Source organism: Parasteatoda tepidariorum, chromosome 4, assembly GCF_043381705.1.
Source record: "Parasteatoda tepidariorum isolate YZ-2023 chromosome 4, CAS_Ptep_4.0, whole genome shotgun sequence".
In the NCBI taxonomy this organism is placed as follows: Eukaryota; Metazoa; Arthropoda; class Arachnida; order Araneae; family Theridiidae; genus Parasteatoda; species Parasteatoda tepidariorum.
The window spans coordinates 24200686-24222316 of record NC_092207.1 but is presented as its reverse complement, the minus strand read 5'-3'; the positions used below and the strand labels follow the sequence as shown (position 1 = coordinate 24222316).

General features: G+C 28.8%; 2 protein-coding genes across 2 annotated transcripts in view; one reads left to right on the top strand and one right to left on the bottom strand.

Moving 5' to 3' along the window:
• Positions 1–11540, top strand: part of LOC107455933 (uncharacterized) — a 22928-nt gene extending 11388 nt beyond the window's left edge. Inside the window, exons 3-6 of the mRNA XM_043040876.2 lie at positions 4149–4247; positions 5738–5776; positions 9722–9769; positions 11139–11540. Coding sequence (XP_042896810.1) covers positions 4149–4247; positions 5738–5776; positions 9722–9769; positions 11139–11228 — 276 coding nt within the window. The 3' untranslated portion in view covers positions 11229–11540. The remainder of the gene's footprint in view (positions 1–4148; positions 4248–5737; positions 5777–9721; positions 9770–11138) is intronic.
• Positions 11541–13453: 1913 nt separating this feature from the next.
• LOC107455932 (ELKS/RAB6-interacting/CAST family member bruchpilot) overlaps positions 13454–21631 on the bottom strand; it is an 89721-nt gene continuing 81543 nt past the window's right edge. The window contains exon 14 of the mRNA XM_071179543.1: positions 13454–19264. The gene's annotated coding sequence lies outside the window, so the exon portion shown is untranslated. The remainder of the gene's footprint in view (positions 19265–21631) is intronic.

Here is a 21631-nt window from a genome sequence, read left to right as displayed (position 1 = left end):
TTTAAAACCTTTTTACATATATAGCTTACTGATCTAAAGCTCTGCTATTAGACTTTCAATTGCAATACTATTTCATAAAATCACAAAAATGCCTTTGAAGAAATTTGACAAAAAGCTAATTGGTCAAGTACAAGCATTTTTAGAACTTCGCTGGAGCCACAGGATTATACGAACCCATTTTAAAAAGAAAGGCATTGCGATTTCACTCAGACATATCAGTCGCATCAAGAATTCAAAACTCGGATCGATGCAAAATAATGCAAAACCAAAAAGAAATGAACGGCCAAGCAAATTGTAGAAATCAGATTTTCAGAAGCTTGATAAGATGACATCAAAACCGGATCCACCAACACAGGCAAGCATGGCTAAAGCTCTTAACGTGAGTCAGCAAGTTGTAAGCTATCAACTAAAACAAAAGTTGAAGAAAAAATGCCATAAAAACCTAAATGTCATCATTTAAGTGAGAGATCGGTGCAGATTAGGAGACAACGTTCATGGCCCCTCTACAAGCTTCTCCGTAAGGACAGATGGCGAAAGTTCATTACAACTGATGAAGCTTGGATCTATCTATCTGATACTAATGCTAAATCCAAAGTTCAATATCTTAGTCGCGGGCAGAACAGGCGAGACTTGACACCATCAACCACGGAGCCTCATCCCAAAGGCGTAATGGATTGGATGGGCATATCCGCCCATGGTGTGACCAAACCTCGGTTTGTGAAACCGGGGGCCAAAATAAATTCTGAGTTTTATATACAGAAGATATTAAAGCCCTTTCTTAAGGATGATTACTGCAGATTGTACCCTAATGGTGATGCTGTGTTCCATCAGGACTCTGCCCCATCGCATGCATCTAAGGTCACCCAGAAATTCCTAACAGATCAGCAAGTGCAATTCCTGAGAAGAGAACAATGAATTTCAAACAGTCCTGATGCTGCACCATGCGACTACTTCCTATGGGGACATCTGAAAAACAAATTGAATAAGCGAAGAATTTCTACATTGAAAGGCCTTCAAAGAGCTATTAGAGAAGAGGTGAAGAAAATCCCTCAGGAAATCATTTTGCGGGTTATAAAATCCTGGCCGAAGCGTTGTAAACAAATCTATTATGCCGGAGGTCGACATATTGAGAAGCATCGCTGAATTTATGTAATAAATTTTGGAATTATAAACATTCAAAAATGATCCCTATATTTTTTTGTTACCCTGTAGTAAGGGGAGGGCATATCCCATACTAGGGAACATCTGCCAGTTGTACTTCCGCTTCTTCAGGCAATCATGTGTAACTCCACTATATGTCAAATAAAGCCTTTTTTTGTTCCATACCCTACTTTAAGCTTTATATTCATGTCTGTGCCATTATTCTTTTACCGTCGTTTAAGTACAAAATAATGTACATCATATTCAAATTTCATGTCAATCGGATGATTTCTTGTAGAGTTATGACAAAAAAACGCACTTGTTGCTTAAGTTTTGCACACCAGTGTATATTCATATGCATGGTTAATCAAACTCAACCAATCACTTCGATTTTCAATAATACGTTGCTTTAAAAGGTATTTTTTATTCAAAAACACATGACAAATTTGTAGAGTATTATTTTATTGATTTTGTCACCTAATATCATTCAAAAGAATAATCAAACAAATAATGTGTGTGGAAACTGGAGAAAAAATACGCCCTAAACAAATAAAAATCGAAATATAATGAATATAATATCGGGTTCAATTTTGAGCATTAAACCTATCAAGTAGCAATTCATAATTTTATATTCTTATCTAATTCATTAGTCCTTAAGATTTAATTTTCGACATGAAAGTTGTGTGAAGTAATGTATGCATATATTTTATCTAAGTGCAAAATGCTCTTGGTCAATATCAAAATAAATAAAACTATCCTTACCAACTTATATTTTTTGTTCAAAATTATATTTGGATTCTATTTTTTGTCATATGACATTCATTTAATTATTTTAAGTAAACTTAGAAATCTTTATATGAAGGTCTGTTTCAGCAGTAAAATTTTGGTTCTTGAAAGCAATTACGTAATAAGAAAAATATTATTCATATCACAGTCAAAATGGACTATTAGTTCTAGATAATTTCCAGAAAGTTGGAAGTTATTTGATTTCACTTTGGACATCATAAGGTGAGTTAGCTAAGAGCTAACTAGCCTTATGAGGACTCACCTAACACTTATAATGACTAATAATTCATCTAAGAGCTAAGAAATTACGAAATTTCAGGCACTTTTTCAGCTTGGACCTTATAACATCTGAATGGTGCATCGTATTTGGAATTTTGTACGCTCCAAAAATAAGAAGATCCAAATATTGCATCGAATGCCACCCTTAAATATTAAATTTAATTAAAAAATTTAGTGAGACTCAGTAGCAAATAAAGAAGAAATTTATTCCGTTTCGGCTGTAAAAAGTGTTACGCTCGCTTTCAAAATTCTATATTCCGAAATCGTGACTTCAAATGAAAAAAAAAATTAAGATAAGAACATTCTAGAGAATCCCATTCTGCTTTTTGGGAGAAATATTTATTTAAAGTCTGCTCAGTCCTAATAGGGGCGAATTATGCATGGTCTTTATCATTATGCTTATGCTCAAGATCATAATCATAAAGATTAATTAGCTAGTGGGGGAGGAATAAGGAGAAATTTAACATTCCTTTATTTACTCAAATATTTCACAAAAAAAAAAAATGATAATTTAAATTTAAATATATTTTTTTTGTTATTGTAGTTCATTTACGTCGCACTAGAGCTGCACAATGGGCTATTGGTGACGGTCATGGAAACATCCCTGAAGATGAGCCGAAGACATGCCATCACAATTTTGATCCTCTTCAGGGGGGATGACACCTCCGCTTCGGTGGCCCGACGACCAGCACGCGAAGTCGAGCACTTTACGGTAGAACAGTTTAGCGAGGACCAATACCGCACACCCTCGATCCCTACGCAGACTGAGCCAAATGGTCACCCACCCGCGCACTGACCGCAGCCAGTGATGCTTGACTTCGGTGATCTGCTGGGAACAGTGTCTTAACGATCAGTCCACTGCGGGACTTAAAAATATTTAAATATATTATAGTTTAAATAAATAATAATATTTTTTCATAATAAAAAATATGGAGAAGCGAAAACTTACAGTCGATTAAAAAAGTTTTTCCGAGTTCTGTGATTGCGTGTTTTTGAAAAAAACATAACGATAAATTTGAAGTGTATGAAACGCAAATTTTAAAGTTTCTCAATAACAAATTCGAATAGGTATTACACCACAATTTTCAAAGTTTCTCAATACCAAATTCGAATAGGTATTACACCACAATTTTTAAAGTTTCTCAATACCGAATTCGAATAGGTATTACACCACAATTTTTAAAGTTTCTCAATACCAAATTCGAATAGGTATTACACCACAATTTTTAAAGTTTCTCAATACCGAATTTGAATAGGTATTACACCACAATTTTCAAAGTTTCTCAATACNGGCGACGGTCATGGAAACATCCCTGAAGATGATCCGAAGACATGCCATCACAATTTTGATCCTCTTCAGGGGGGGATGACACCCCCACTTCGGTGGCCCGACGACCTGCACGCGAAGTCGAGCACTTTACGGTAGAACAGTTTAACGAGGATCAATACCGCACACCCTCGGTCCCTACGCAGACTGAGCCAAGTGGTCACCCATCTGCGCACTGACTGAAGCCAGTGATGCCTGACTTCGGTGATCTGCTGGGAACAGTGTCTTAACGATCAGTCCACTGCGGGACTTAAATATATTTAAATATATTATAGTTTGAATAAATATTAATATTTCTTCATAATAAAAAATATGGAGAAGCGAAAACTACAAGTCCATTAAAAAAGTTTTTACGAGTTCTGTGATTGCGTGTTCTTGAAAAAAGCATAACGATAAATTTGAAGTGTATGAAACACAAATTTTAAAGTTTCTCAATACCAAATTCGAATAGGTATTACACCACAATTTTTAAAGTTTCTCAATATCAAATTCGAATAGGTATTACACCACAATTTTTAAAGTTTCTCAATACCAAATTTGAATAGGTATTACACCACAATTTTTACAGTGTGCGTATTATATTATTAAAGATGCACAATTTGTTTTTTTCCTACAGTTTTTCACTGCATTGAACGCATGTATTCCTACATCTACAGAAATACAGACTGAAAACACCCGAAGATATATCTGTGGAACACCTGAAAAATGGACAAAAGTATGTGAACTTTATATATATATATATTAAGTTTATATATTACATTTGCTTTTTTGATCAATTTCAGAAAAAGATTTTTGAAAGGAAATATTTAATATATGTGCATAAAAAAAGAATTTCATTTTCAAATTCAAAGCTTTTTTGAATAAAAATTACAATTTCGAACAAATATAAATGGTTTGAGCAAATAATAATTTGAAAAAAAAAATACTAAAAGAATGCTTTAGCCTTAGTGAAATTTATAATTACTTTTATTTTCTACACTAACTTTTTCACAGCAATTCAAAATTTTCTAATTTATTACCACATTCTTTTGAATAGTTTGAATTTAATTCAATTTAGCCTGTTTTAATTAATCTAATCAGCCATTAGTCTTCTATTATTACCTAACTTTATTAGTATAAACAACTTACTAATTACGTTTAAACTTAAACCGATAGAATAGAAACGAAGAAGAATTACTTTCCCTAACAAATTTCAAAATGTCATTCAAATTCATTTTTCATTCCAAACAAGCTATTGTTATTGCGTCACTTGTAATTGTCCCATTCCCACTGTTTTGATAATTTAATAGAAGTTCTTAAACATTACAAATGTTTAAGAAATTAGTGGAAAGTTAGAGAACTTTATCTACTTTAAAATAGAGAAATTATTTAAAATACAAAATCATTTTTCTTCTCAATGACAGCTTTGACATTGTTTTATTTACGTGAGTAAAACGACAAAATTTATTTCTGTCCCAAACAGATAGATAAAGGAATGTTTTTCAAAAATTAATGTAATGCAATAGTTGTTTAAATTGTCAACTGGCCTCAAAATCATTTCCTCAAAAAAATATGTAACTTTCTGAGCAGGAATATTCTTTAGCTAGGTTACTTTTTTAAATTAAACGAAAAATTGAGGACCTCAAAAATTTGTTTAGATCTCAATTGAAGACCTCAAAACTAAAAAAATGTTTTATAATGAAAAAGATCATTTTTTTTTTGGATTTTAATTTGCAAAAATAAATTTTTCTCGTAATTTTGAGTACCAAAAAGATATTCTTAAATTTTGTGTTTCTTCGACAAATTTAGTGTAATCTACTTGCTGAAATAGAGGAACTTATAATAATGTTATTATTATCAAATAACTTAACAGTTAACTAATATAGTTTTATTATTTTAAACTTTTAGAGTAAATGTTAAAAACTAATGCCCTTATCATTTATTTTAATTCATTGTTTTTAAAACGAATTTTGTAACTTTTATTACTCTAAGATATTTATTAGTTCAAAAGATATTTAACTTTCTTTTAAAGATATTTTACTTAAAGCTCTTAACTTTTTTAATTATGAATATTTAAAAACAACGAAATTTAACTATTTTGTTTTTTAAATCTAAAACAAATTTAAATCTAATCGAAATTGTGGAATTATAAATAATAGTCTTAACATTTCTCTTACGTTGCATTTAAACGTTTACGTTTGTTTATATAGTCTTCTTCTCTTACAGATGATGGAATGTGTTAATATGCAACTCATTGAAATTGTTGTAAGTGATAATATTAATTATATTTTAAACATAGTTATCTATCCTTAAAAAGTATTAAAAAATACGAACTGAAGAAAAAAACACATTAATCTAAATTCAGGTTCTTCATTGCCTCGAAAGATTATGCAATTTTATTCCGTAAAGAGTAATAATATATTCTCTCCCGTAAGGAGTAATTTTAAAATATATATATTTCCGTAAATAATATATATTTTAAAATTCTTATCAAAAAAGAGGAAACGAAATAATATTTAATCAAGGAAAAAACAGAAGCGCAATCAAAATCTATCGAATCACAGCTAGAAAAAGCAGATGTACGTGAAATCCCATTTTGTTTCTGAAGGAGACTCGAAGGGTAAAGGGGGTTTCCTACCAAAAAAAAATTATGATTCATATACCCGCTTTCCTCAACTGTGATTTGACAGGTTTTGATATTGTTTTTGTCATTTCCTCCCTTAAATATTAAGAAATTTGTGACTCCCAGTATAAGTATTTTTAAGCCTTAATTTTTAATACGGACTTTAAGATTATAAGTTGAGTGTAGTATTTAAAAACACTCTGTATAACTTTATTTCTGCGACTTTCAAGATTAGTTTAATAGCTAGAACTAGATAAAATTCATAAACTTTACAATAATATTAATGTTTAAATTCGTTCTTACGTTTAAAAATCTTACGTTTAACTCTGAGAGTTTGAAACTTCGTGTAAACTTTTAGCTGAAAATTCTTATAAGAGCTTAAAGAGACTTTGAAAGTAAAATATGAAATATTTTACTTTCAAATATTTCATTTATTTCATAGCTCATTTATTTCATTTTGGTATCATTATTTTTTTTTTAATATTTTGAAGCAAAATCTTTTAATGAGAAAAAATATTCTGAAGAAATTAATCATTATAAACAATAAGTTCCACAAAATATAGTTAAACTTATTAGAAATTTTGATGATGAGATTTCTTTCTAAGCATTTACTATAGATTCTATATACGGTGAAAAAAAATCAGTAAAATTACCATACGTAATGACGTTTCGGGTCGTAAATTTATTCTGGTTAATATAGCCAAAATATATGGTATTTAAACCATTCATTTGGTAATTTTTCCGTTCAGATAGTAACGTTTTATCGATTTCTTTTAAATGCTTGTTATTATACATTTACTAAAAAAAGATATAAAACTGAAGCTGAACTTTTGATTTCAGCTTCAATTTGAGCTTTTTTTCAGAGCTTTTTGATGTTCCCATAGAGCCTTAAACACGGTAAATTTTTACCATATTCTGGTGATTTTAATAATGCTTTTCACCTCAATGAAGCAGAAATGTTTTCATTCTATTATTTGTTTTCGTATTACTTTTTTTCCCTGCTTTATGCAGACAAATACATATATTTTTAAGATTTGTTAAAATAGATTCTAAAAAATAACATTTCGGAAGATTTAATACAAGAAATATGCAATTACGAAAATTCGAGTTTTTAATTAAGAAATAATTTAGTGTGTTAAAATCAGCTTTGTTTAAAAGGTATTAACTTATAGTACGCGTTAATATTGAAGAAGTAAATTTTTAAGTGAATTGGATCTCAATTTTACTTTTTATCGTGGTAAAAAAATTTAAAAAATATTTTGGGAATATACACTCTTTTTTACTTTTGACGATTTAGAAATCCTTGAGCAGTATTTTGTTAATTTTGAAAATCATTTCACAACGAAATCACGTGAGTAGAGGAAAAATGAGCTGTACACTCCACTTTTAGGGTTGATAACCTTTCTTAGTGATATGGGATGAGGGCTTCATCCCACTTCTGATCTATGACTCTCGTCTATAGGATAAGCGCTACACCCATCTTTCTCAGTATGGATGGGAGTTCAACCCCAGTAATAAGCTCTTAGTAGGGATGGTGTATCATGGCTCTTTAAATATCATGGTTAGGATTAAACAAATACTTCTTAAAAATTTTGGGTATTTATTTCTTCACAACTATGGGTATATTTAAAAAAATTGATGCCAACATTTTAATCTGAAACGAGTTTCAAATGAATTTCTCATAGCAAATAATTATAAAAAAATTCGCGAAGTGTCCTCTTTTATTTTCATACGTGTGCTCTTAACGTAGCATTGTTTGGACTAAAAACTCCTTAAAAATTTCGAGTTAATATTTTTTGACATATATGGGTATTTTTGAATCAATTGACGCTCATTTTTTAATCTTAATAAAGTTTCAAATGAGTTCCCCATTGCAAAAAAGTATAAAAATTCGCAAGTTGTCATCTTATGCGTCAATTATATTTAGGCTCTTAACATATTATTGTTTGGAGTAAACAAATCTTTCTTAAAACTTTTGATTACTTATTTCTTGACACATGTGGGGGTTTTCGGAAAAGTTGTCTCTTCGTAATCTGTAACAAGCTTCAAATGATTTCTTCATTGCAAAAAATTTAAAAAAAAATTGCAATATATCCTTCTTTTGTAAACGGTATTAATGCTCTTAGCATAACATGGTTTGGAATAAACACATGCTTCATAAAAAATTTGGGTATTTATTATTTCACATCAATGGATATTTTTTTAAAAATTTGGCGCTTACTTTGTGACCTGAAACAAGTTTCAATTAAAATCATCATTACAAAAAATTACAAAAAGAAAAAAAAAATTGCAAAATGTCCTTTTTTATACGTATGCTCATAACGTAGCATTGTTTGGACTATAAATTGCTTATATAAAAATTGTGAGTGCTTATTTCTTGACACATATGGGTATTTTGAAAAAACATTGGCGCTCATTTTATAGTCTGAAACAAGTTTAAAATTATTTCCTCATGGCAAAAAATAACACACTTTGGGAAAATTTTTGTCGAAATAGATATGTTCAAATTTGCCTGGATGGGTAAATTTTTTGGTTTTTCCTATTTTTAAGTTTGTAATTGATGCTAGCCAAAAAAGAAATGAGTTTAATAAACACATTTTCTTGTTTTCCAAATTTGTTAGACGTTTGTCACCTGTCTACAATAACAGTTGCAACAAGTTTCTCTACATGGAAAGCATTAAGTTAAATTAATTGTTGTTGTTCAAATTAAAAAAATATGTCCGTTTTTTTAATTAATTGAAACGGTGAATTTATTTAGATTTTTTAGAGCGTGTCTTCATCAGACTTTAGGGAGTGATTACTCTTGTAAACATTTAGTAATAAAGACAATAATAAAAATTATAAAAAATGTGAACTTAATGGAAATTAGTGAAGCTTCAATTTCCTTCCCAAAATTATCTCTTAGGTTTGAAGACAGTATTTAAATATGCCTTTGAGAATTCGAAAGATAATCAGTAAACACAAATAAGACTTAATAAGTAGTAGCATTAAACTTTCTTCACTAACAATACTGATAATTTTTACTAATAACGAGGTAGAAATAAATTACTATATTTATTTAGAAAATAAACTTTGGAATCGTCTTCTTAGAGTAATTAATAATTTGTTTTGATTATTATTATTATTTTTTTATAAATTCTTATATATAAGTAATGTTAGTCTGGCATTAAGTTCAACTGCAATTAGTCTAAATTTAATTTTTTCTTAAACCCACGTTATTTCAGCATCCACGCATTTAAATTTGTGTTTATAGTTACCATACAGTGAAAACACATAATTGAATAAAAATAAACATTAACTAGTACTTTAATTTAATTAAAAACAAAGATGGGTTACAATAATCAAATTATGCGATACGGACCATTTAATTTTATCTCCCACAATAGAATTTTATTTACTTTAAACTTTTGAGAAAATTTGAAATGTCTTTTATAATAAGAATGATTCGTTTAATTGAGTTTATTAGAAAAGTTTGTTTTATTTGAAATAATTAAAAGTATAACTATCTTAGACATTTAATCTATGTTTAATGCATTCCTTTATCTCTGCGTAAATTAATTATACGTCTCTATTATTTTCCTAATTAGGATGAAAAAGACCCTTACATGGAACTAAATCCCGGGTTGCCATACACAGTGAGTCATTATATTATTACTAATGATTATTACTTATAACTGTACAGCCACTATATTACTAATTTTGAAATGTGTTTGATTTCATCATACTTATTTATGAATTTATATAAATAAAATAAAANAAGAAGTGGGGGTACAAATTGGCTTAAAATTAAAAACAGCATACAAACCTGACTTTATCAAACTTTCCAAGGAGATGCAAGCACATTGTTCGCATTAATAAATATTTATTAAGTATGAAATTTAGTTTTATTTAGTGTACTACTTATTTAATGTATTAAAAGTTTACTAAACAAGCAGATTTGGCTCCTAACTTTTTTAAAAATTGTTGTAATGTTCATATTTGGCTCTTTGGCTAATAAGTTTGCCGACCACTGGCATAGACCATTTATTCTTTAATGAATTCCCTTCGTTTTTTTTACCTGTTTCCCGTCTTTTCGTTAAATTTATATCCTTTATCACAAAATAATAACAGTTTCGAACAAAAACATCTGTATGTATTGGAAAAAGCGTTTTTTAAGAAAACTTTGATTCAGGTACATAATCAAAATATATTTAGTCTACGAGATTTACCTTCAATATTTGTTCAACTCACCCTGCCGTCAAGAAACTATTATGGAGGTCTATTAGCAAAATTAGTGAATGTCAGTAACTAGTGGTCAAAAGTTGAGGTTATATATTGCTTTAAATAAAAATTAAAAATAAAATATTTTATTTTTAATCTTTATTTAAAGGAAATAAAACTTTCGAGCATAATTATTTTTATGAATTTAAAGGTTCATACTTAATGTATCTGAAATTATGAAATAACTGAAATAATGAGTTAAAGTTTAATTCACATTAGTTATGCTTTAACCTCTTCCTACTCGCTCCCGTGAAAATGACGGGGTGACGTTTCACCCTCTATTTCTCTCTCCAGTGAAATTTCCTGCCTGGAGTGTTCAGTAGTAACGCGCCAATAAGAATAAAACTAATTCATCTCTTTTGCCAGGAAAACACTTTATTTCTCATTTTACACACCAGATGGCAGTACCAGGATATGTTTGAGGTGATTGTAGATAGCTAGTTCATTTTAGATTAGATGTCAGCACTAATCAAATACGTGTATTTGGCAAAATAGGCACTTTTATGACCGTTTTCTTGAAAATTAACCGATCGTTAAGGTGTTAAAACTTAGCAAAGTTATTGGAATTTGAATAAATAAATTTTTTTTTATTATTATGATTTTGATTCAGGAGAAATCACTTGAAATGTAGTAATAATAAATACTCGAACAATAAATAACATCTAATTTTGTTTGGCTTTACGAATAAAAACGTTGTACTTTTTTTTAAAGCTGCTATCTATTCTTTTGATTATTTTGTTATAGACATGTGTCACTGTGCTCATCAACGAAGCTGAATATTCACTTAGAACTGGAGTACCCTTTCTTCAGGATAACGAAACAAAGACTGCATGAGAAATGCACTTAATTCAAAAGCCAGCTAATAGTCATATTAGCATTGAGTCCTATTTAAAGAGATTGGAATGAGATTTCGAACAATGCTTTTCATTATGTATAAGGATTGAAATGTAGATTGCAGTATCCTCCATGGATTTGAGGTGAAAAATTCGAAGGTTCAAGAAGAAAAGCTTGGAGCACTTGATTTCATGAAAAAAGATGAACATTTACTATTATGTTATTGTTTTGATGTCTTTTTCTCTCGATGTAAATTTTTTATAAAACATTTTAATTTACTTATAAAATGAAATATAATATGAAAAAATGCTATTTCCCTGTTGTTTTCACTTCCTAAAACCAGAGTGATTCTGGTAAGGGTGACCTAACTAACCTTAATGGGAATGTGTGCAATTTTAAAAAATAATCTCCAACAGTAGTAGCATGCGGATTTTTCTAATCCCCCCCCTAAGATACAACATTGTTCTATGATTCACTATTGGACAATAGATTAAATTAATTAGATTATGACATGAATGTATCAGGAAAAGTTGAATTTAAAGTCTTTGGTATACCCTTTATATTTTGTTTCTACTGGCAGAATATGAATGGATTTAAAATTTTATCTCATTTGTTGATGTTTTGACCCACGTCCAAGACGAATACTGTTTATTCTTCGCTTAGGAGCCAGTTCTTTCAAAAAAAGAATGTGGCAAATAAGGTAAGGTTGGATACTTGACATTTTTGATTTTGAAATTTTCAGAATATGTAAAAATTGTTTTAGCACTTATTTTTTTAAATTTTTTTGTTGCCAAAATAATTTTCCCCCCAAAATTTTGGGAGTCAAAATTGAAGATCTTCTTTAACTTTAAGAAAAACTTGTGTGTTTAAATTCGGTAATACTTTTTTTGTGAAATAAAGGAACCATGGCACTGACCCTTATTTCACGTAACGATCTTACATATCCTATCGATTATGTTGATAAAGAACCAAATAAATCTGTCGCAACCTTCAGATGGCCCTCCCCTGGAATTATACCTTTTCAGAAGAATCTACATTAAAGATAATTTCATGTATTCTACTAGGCAAAAACTTGCGATTTCGATGGAAAATTTCCATTATTTTTCGCTATCCATATTTGAACTTTATTTCATTAGCTCTCCAAAACCCTTTAAATTTTTTATATAAGTTTTTTGAATTGACATTGTAGTTGTTAATTCATATGCTGACGAACGAAGCAGAAATCAGAATTGAATTCTCGAAAACGAAATTATTATTATATATTTTTATAATGCTTTGAGTATTTTAACCCTTTTTTATTGAACGAATTATATTTTATAAAACGAATAAAATTCAAGTCCAGAAATTAATTTCACAGTTATTAATTTTTTTTTGTTATCTGAACTTTCTTAGATTTAAGAATTTTCTTGAATTTTAAATGCCTTTTCTGAAGAACGTTGAATTTGAGGAATTTTTTCTTTACGCTAAAACGCACCAGAAAAAAAAGAATGTTATAGAATTTTTTAAAATTTTGTAAGTAAATTTCGTATAATATTAACAATGTTTTGGAATTAAAAGCTAAAGTCTAAGTGTCAATTTGTTATTTAGTGAGTATAAATATATTTGTACTGTAAGTACAAATGATTATTGTGATAATTATTGGCATTGTAAGTATAAGTATATTTGTTATTTAGTAGTATAAGTAAGAATATTTAGAATTTTCTTTAAAATTTCGATGTTAAACAATACATTTAGTTCCGTTTCATTGCATTGTCCTTTTAAATTTTTTTTAAGATTTTATTTCTTAACACTGGTAATCACATTATTGAACTAAAAAATTTTTTTGAAATTTATGCATTATAATGTGTTATAGAGCTGTTAGCATTATACGAGAAATTTGCAATTTTTTAACTAAAATTTGCCTTTACTTTGAAAAATATTTTGTACATTTTTAAACTTTACTTTAAATTTATAATTTTAGGACCCCAGCTTACCAAACATAAAATTAAAATTTTAATTCAGTCTTTTTTCTTAAAAAAAATTGTCACGAAACCAATCAGATACCTTAATAAAAATAATTCAACCCAATAAAGTTTTTTTACCGGGATTTCTCAAACAACAACTCATTTAAAAAACAATAAATCTTTATCAGCAAATGTTTTAAGCGAATTTTTAGAATATACACATCATAATCCGGTGTCGTCGGATTTATTAATTTAACTTCACAAAATGTAAGACGGAAGACACTTTTTTCAACGACAGTTTTATTTCCATATTTATTACACACAATGATGCTGAACAAGATTATTTTGATTCCTTTGATGATGAATGATTTTTTGAAGATGAAAATTTGAAAACCTACAAAAAATGATATGACAAAAAACAATACAGTCAACATTGTACATGAAAACTGCAAGTTTTAAGAGTTATCGTGATCATAGAAATATTGAATTTACACAAGTCATCCAAATACAATTCATATAGTAGATACAATTTTAACTTTATTTACATATTAATAGTGTATTTGAAATGTGTCACAGAGAATTGGAATCAACTTGCAATTACACAAAGTACAAAATGAACACAAATCTTTCAAACCCTTATGCAAATTTTCAAACTTTCTGTATAATATTGATTATAATTTTATTATAAAAAGCATGCGATTATATTTATTTAAATGCAAATTTTTATTTGTTATCCCACAATTTATTTAAGCATAAAATAAAAATTCTTTTCTGAGCGATAGTTTGATGAGTCATATTTTATATTTTTATGCTAATTATGGGTTTAATTTTGTATAAAGATACAATAACTATAGATTGGGATTAGTGTTGGGTTAATCGGAATAATTATTTAAATGACTGAAGTGATTTTATGATTCAAATCATCATTTTGTCACTGATATGACCTGATGATATCAGTTTATTTTAATCATTTAAGCTGAATTAATGTATTCAAATCAATTGGCTTGACTCAAATCAGTTTGTTTCATTGATTCTGTTTCGTCACTGATTCACAAAAGTGATTCATTGTTAATCTCGAATCAGTGTTTTAACGATTGAATCTAATCAAGTTTTTCCCTAATCAGTTACTTCAAATCGAATTAATTTAAACATTCAAATAAACTTATTCAATTCTTGATTAGAACTAAAGCTTCAAAATCAGTAAATTCCAGTAGTTATCTTAAACTCATTAAATAAAATCAACTTGTTCTCCTTATTGGAACTGAATCAGTTGATTCAAGCTCTTTCTTTGAAATCTGCAAATAAAATGGTTCCTTAAAAATCTTTAATTCATTTAGACACTGATTCTATTCAGAGATTTTTATTTGTTGATTTAATAATAATAGTTGAACCAAATGCGGTATTTGATTCGAATCAATGAAGCATTGAATCTAATGGATTTGAATATTTAAACGCGTTGATTCGATTTATGTTTCGAATTCAGTCGGCTATGAGAACTGGCATTCATTAACGTAATTAGTCGCTTTTACATTTCTTGTCCGGAATTACCAAGCTAAAATGATTCGTACGATTTGAATCTCAAATGAATCATTTCGCCCAAATCTATCATGAATAATCTTTTATTGAAAAGTGTAAAAGATATTATTGTGGTTATGGGGAAAAAATCTACATTTCGTTAGTTTTATTACTGTCATATAACACTAGAAATTGTATATCTGCGATAAAAGTATTGGTTTCTTAAACATGGAAGTATTTTATTATTAATATCAATATTCTATGATTCTATACAGAGTAAAATACAATAAAGCAGTTCATTTACTTCGTAAATGTGGACAGTACTGATTTAAATGCAGGAAAAGTTTCACATATTTCATTTACTAGAAAATGATGCCATTAACTTAATCCAAAAAAAGAAAGATCACCTCTTTAAAAAAGTTATTTATCCAGAATATTTATCAAAATATGATGAAAACAGGAAGTATTTCTTTACTATTTGAGTTTGCGAAACATTTGTTAAAATTTTTTATTTCCTAATTCATCCTTATAAGTTATATTTTAGAAACTCGCATTTTTCAATTAAAAAATAATATGGTCATTTCTTATAGTTGTTTTACTGCTTTTTAAAGGAATCATTCGTACTAATTACATAATTTTAACTCAAGCAAATTTATTTTTTAAAGCTATTCACATACACTGAGAAAACAAATATGGTCAAAATTGGCAGAATATGGTAAAATTTACCGTGTTTCTTGCTCTAAGGGAGCACTAAAGAGCACGGTAATATTTACTTAAGCGCTTTGGTAATGATTTTGGTAAAATTAACATTGAAATATTGCTTTATAATCTGCGTTAAAACATAGTAAATGTGGTAATATTTCGAACTTTTATCACGATAACTTAGAACATGGCATTAAGACCATTCATTTGGTTTAATTTACTTTTCAGTTTCGTATTTTCGCTAAATGTGTGGTAATAGGAACTATAATTTTGAAAACCAGAACTTTCGGTAAAACCATTACTATATTAACAGAAAAATTACCAAATGAATGGCTAAAATACCATATATTTTGGTTTTATTACCAGAATTATTTTTTTTACCATTCTCTTTCCCATACAATAAGATAAGTTTACCATAATTTTTTTCTCCATGTAGAATTTCAGAATATACTTTGACCTCATTTATCGCTCCTTAATTAAATTTTGCGACCATTAATTTTTTTAAATTAAATTTACAATTAAATTTTGCAACCTATTGCCTAAAATTTGCAGAAATAATGTGAAGAAATACTTGCATATGATTAATGTACTTTCAGTGTTTCAAAATTTAAAATATTTAAATAATTAAAGAAAAATTAATAAAATGAATTTTAAATAAGGGAATATATTAGTCAGAGGTGTCAATTACCAATATCAACAATCATACCGTTTATCAAGAATAGTGTAACAAAAACACAATATTATTACATTATTATAAATATTCTAAGACAAATATACATTAAATATTAGTCATGACTATCAAACTATTGACCAGATGCGCCAATAAGTTTTTTTTTATCAATGAAAGCCATTTACAACATAAATAATAATAATTATTTAATAATTATAACTTACATTTCAATCATGAACACTCAACAACGAATTTTTGTTTTAGACGGGAAAAAAATCTTTGCTTTTTAACGAACTTCTTCACAGCTTTCTTTATTTCCATAGCTCAAAGTAAGCATGAGCTGGTAAAGATACTGGATTATCGGTCTTAGAGGTTTTAATTCAAAACCAAATTTCAAAACAAACCCAAAATTACTCGCGATAATATCAAATACAATAATAAACATTAATTGTAATCTATAATTTACCTACAGTGCATCAATTCATTAATTCATTTATTACACAATCAATCCATATCATTTATTGTATAAAAATAATTATTTTCATGTATACAAAAAAGCACGTAAGAGGAATTGAAGTAGTCAAATTATTTAATAGCAACATATGTAAAATATGTCCATATTATATACCTAAAACTTAACGCTTAAACATTTGCATACTGGAAAAATATGCTTCGTGAACTCTTCTCATAAACGGGAGACGATGTGACTGCATCAACTAAACGTTGCTATTTCTTTTAGTATCTAAATACGCGATTAAAATTAAGTCTAAATTTATATACATAAAAATCAATTTACGTATATTTTAAACAGATTAACTAAAGAAGTAAATTGCAGTAGAATTAACAATTCGGTACAACTATAACTGTTAAGTGTTAATCGTTTGAAATACAGGTACACTTCTACCATTTAGCCATGTGCTCTACGCGTTTTTTTTTCTTTAATAGAATCTCAAATTATGCCTATTCTTATAACAGTTTTTGGGCAACAAGGGTTAAAATGCAGTTACTATACACGAAACACCTTGACATACAAATTTTTAAGTATATAGGCGAACATCAAAAAGCGTTATATTAATCGTTATTGAATTTTGAACTATTGCTTTTGTTGAGCCCTCTTCTAAATACCAACTTGAAAATCGTGTTGCCATTCACGAAAAAAAGTATTTGTGATAATATGGAACAGTTGTTATTCATTAGCTAAATTTTTTTAATAATAATTAAATGAGAAACTGCTTCTGAATTGTCAAAAAAACGTTTAATATTGTAACATCTGTAGCCTATTTATTTCGTCTGAATTTTATTTTAGAATTTTTCAAAGATAATAATGTTAAACTCTTGTTATTTTTTTCTCCTACTAATATTTAATTTTCCTGGAACTAAACTGGACAATGAATTTCTAAAAGAAAATTTAAAGGATTCTAAAGTGTTTGATAATTGTGAGGATAAATTAAAACTATATTTGAAACTAAAATATAGTTATTGCTTTACTCGCAGTCTAGTCAATCCAAATATATTTGAGTATAGAACTGTTTTTATAATATTCAAGGTATGTGTCTGTTTAAAATTATGTACTTTAAAAATGTAAGCGTGTTTAGATTACTAATAATAAGACTAAAATTTCAATTGAAATAAACATTTGCATGAAAATTTAGCAACAAAAAATATCTAACATCATAAACATGACGGTGATCGTATTCTCCATAACTGAAAAAATATACATACTGAATTTATTTATTTTTTTCATCATGGTTATCGAATGTAAGGCTAAATTTAAAGTACAAACAGAAAAAAAACACAAAATCAAAATAAAATACAATCAAGTGGAATGGTAAAGTATTTCAGGTAAAGTATCAAGAATGTACAAAGTCGAAACAATTTCAAATGAATTCATTTGAGAAAAGCGAATGAAATCGTTAATGAAATCATAATCAACGATTTAAAATGATTTTATAATAGGTTCGATTCAAACAAAGCTACAAATAAAACTTTAACTGCATTTGATACATTCGATATCATTATTATATATTATTTAACAATCAACAATAATAAAAAAATAACATTTTTAAGCAACAAAAATATTTGTTTCAAATGGAAAAGCTAAACATACATTTACCATATGAGTTTAGTTGCGAAAAAACTATTATATTTAGTTACAAACTAACTCAAGCGAGAAAAGATCTCAATGTTAGTTTCATAATATACTTATTAAATACAATACCTTCTGATTTCAAATTGGAAAGTAAAATTATTAAACCTTCACTAAACCCTTGTAAAAATCTGAAATTTAAAAACAGTTTTTCTTACGATCTTAAAAATGAATTTATTTAGATATGTTATTACTCTCATCATTTTAGTTTGACGTATGAAATAATTTTAAAAGAATATCAATTAAATGAGGTAGAAAAATTTAAACTATAAAAAATTGAAAAAATAGAGACTTAGTCACCTTGTTAGAGAAAATTTTATAAAGGATATTTGATAATACAAACTATTTAAAAGAAATATCGGTGCTTATGTAATTTTTTATTGTGTGAGTCTCTTTTGTGACATATTCATACAAAATTTATTTAATATCTCTCACATTTTTATTTAAAAAGAACGTTAGTTTGATCAGATATTGAACTTAATATACATAATTAAGAAAGATACCTTTTAAAAGGGTTTCTGAACACATAACAAAATAGTATGAATTTTTTAAAAACATCGAGTGGGAAATGATAAATAGATAATACGTGATATTAAGGTATGAACTTTTTCAATTAACTAGTCTCAAATCGTATTATTTTTACAATGTTATATAATATTGCTCTAAATAAAATTCTTGCTAAGCTTCATATAATTTCCGAACTAAAAATCTAAATTTAATAATTGTGAAAATTAATTATTATATGAAAATTAAGTTGGATGATTTTTAAAGGAGAAAATACACTGGTTAATAACAATTACTTTGAAAATGACACATTTTGATTCAAATATTGATACAATACACACATTATTTATAATTATTTTATAACTATAGTAATTTATTTTCATCAAGTAATTTAAAGATATAAGTAGATCATCTTGAAGAAGTGTACAGCTCTCCTGAAGGTTATTTGTCATTTGGGCAGAATTAAATGCAATTATAATTTTATTTCCTAAAATTTTTACACAACTTACTAAAGTACAAATCCTGGTGAAGCGGCATGCTTTCAGCCAGAGTTTTCCTGTAAAAGAACAAACGAATAATTACACCCTATACTTGTTGGTAACTAATATTGTAAGTTAAAAATTATATCAGTTTTATACATTGTTTTTCTTTTATAACCGTCGTTGAACAGTCGACCCAATTTTATGGGTTTACGACTATTAATTTTCCCAATCTAGAACCCAATCTAAAAGACAAGGGAACTTCTGGATCGAGTATTGGGAGAAATTTTGCCTTCGAGGAGGACTTTTTGCTACAGCTAACCCGCATTTGCGTTACATGGAGAGGAAGACCACGAGAACCTCTCACTGTTAGCCTGACTGTAAGGGGACTTTAGCCCATGATCCGTCTACCACTGAGGACATTTTACGTCAACACTGTGGTCGGTACAAGCCGGATGCGGAATTCGCATCGACTAGCCATTGCTGGAGTTCGAACCAGGTCACTTATTGGAAGGCGATCGTTCTATCCCCGGAGCCATCACGGCTCTAACGTGTTCACTATGTAGAATGTGTTCTTAGTTCTAAAACAGTGGTTCCCAACAGTTTATTGCCCACCGCACCTTCTAAAAGGTAGCTGACATCTATTGCCCCCTCATTTTTTTTTTCTCGTTTTGATTGAAAAAAAAAACATACATTGTTGCAAGTGAGCATCAGTAAATTTGAATACATGCTAAATTATACCTGATTTAAATTCAAATTAAAAGTTAATAATGAAGCAATTTTATCCAGTCACTTGTAGAAAATTTTATAAGAAAAGAAAGTGTATCTTTTCACTTTTTTTTCCTCCAAAAAGAGGTGATAATTGAAGCGAAATAACTGAAACAAGAGTGAATTTTTTTAAATAAATTTTTTTAATGTAATCTGGAAAAATTGGAAACGTTAATGGGGAAAAAAACTGAAAATTTGAAAACTCAATTGTTTGTTTTCATTTCTTCAATGACTGCCTTGTGCTTTTTGAATTTCAGTTAAAGCTTGAATATCAGGCTTTATGTTCGTTAGATTTACGCGTAGGTCTCATTTGAAGCAAATGTGCAACATACTTCTTTGTTTTGTGAGAAGCTGGACGACCGAACTAAATCTACTTTCAGCTAAATATGTTGATGAGACCCAGATGAAGAGCGATTCGCTGGCTCTTTATTATTAATTGCATTTTTTTCCGTTTGAATACTCATCGCCCCCTGATGATTATCGCCTCGCTGAGGAGCCATGTCGCCCCCTTTAGAGCGATTACTCCCAGGTTAGGTGGGAACCTTTATTTTAAAAAAAATTTGCGAAGTAAACCTAGTCTTCTTACTGTAACTAAATACTATAACTAACATATGTACTGTGCACTGCTTGCAACAAGAACAAATAGAAATAAAAAAAATCAAAAGAAGCCAAATCAGGAATGCTTAAAAAGCGAGTTAAATATAGCAACCATGTTGCCTTTTTTTTTTTACAATACATCGATAATTAACTAAAACAAACTTTCACTTTAAATTCTCCAGAATTACTTAACAACATTAATGTGTAATGAAATGCAGCATATTTGAGCTCAGAAATTATGTTATCAACTTCATTTATTAAAAACAAAATTATCTGCTTGAAAATATCGCCTCGTACAATAAGCTGTAGTAAGCAGCTGTTTACGTTCTAACGGGAAGTCGAAAAAGGTCAAGAGCTCGAGATTTGTTTTTGCTTACATTTGTACTGACACGCTGCACAACTTTTCTATATCGATGCGAATTATACTGCCAACATCCTCAAGACGCAATATAATCTGTATAAAAAAATAGATATAAATATAAAAAATAAAAAGGAACTTTATTCGGGCACATTTGAACAGATCGATGACTGAATCACATTGGAAATTTCAATAAGGATATCAAGCATCTACCTAAAACGAGAACACTGCATTTCCATACATGCACCTTTTGATGATGTTGAAAAGTTAATTGTGTATTTCCCCACTCTTTCCTGATAAATATGTGTCCAGAATAGGATGTCATATAAAATCTGCTTTCACACGCAAAGAGTACTCTGTTCCATAACTCATCTGGTGTCCTAAGTACTAGAGTAAACATGGTCTCAGGTGAATAAAGGCATTAATAAGCAATGCCGTACTGGTCGTTGTGCAAATTGATCTGCGTTGGGCAGCCTTCTGGCCATGATAAATTCCCTTACCTGTCATTCGATTGACTTTTTTTAATCTTCTGCATAACTTCTTACATGTCGGACGATATAATGGTAATCCACCACTGTAATGATCACCCACCACTGTAATGATCATCCACCACTGTACTGATTATCCACCAACACCCGCAAGCATGCAATCTACAAAAATCTTGGGCACAGTCGGATCCTATAGCTGAACGTGATCTCCAAGTTCGAAAATGCTGTGAGCA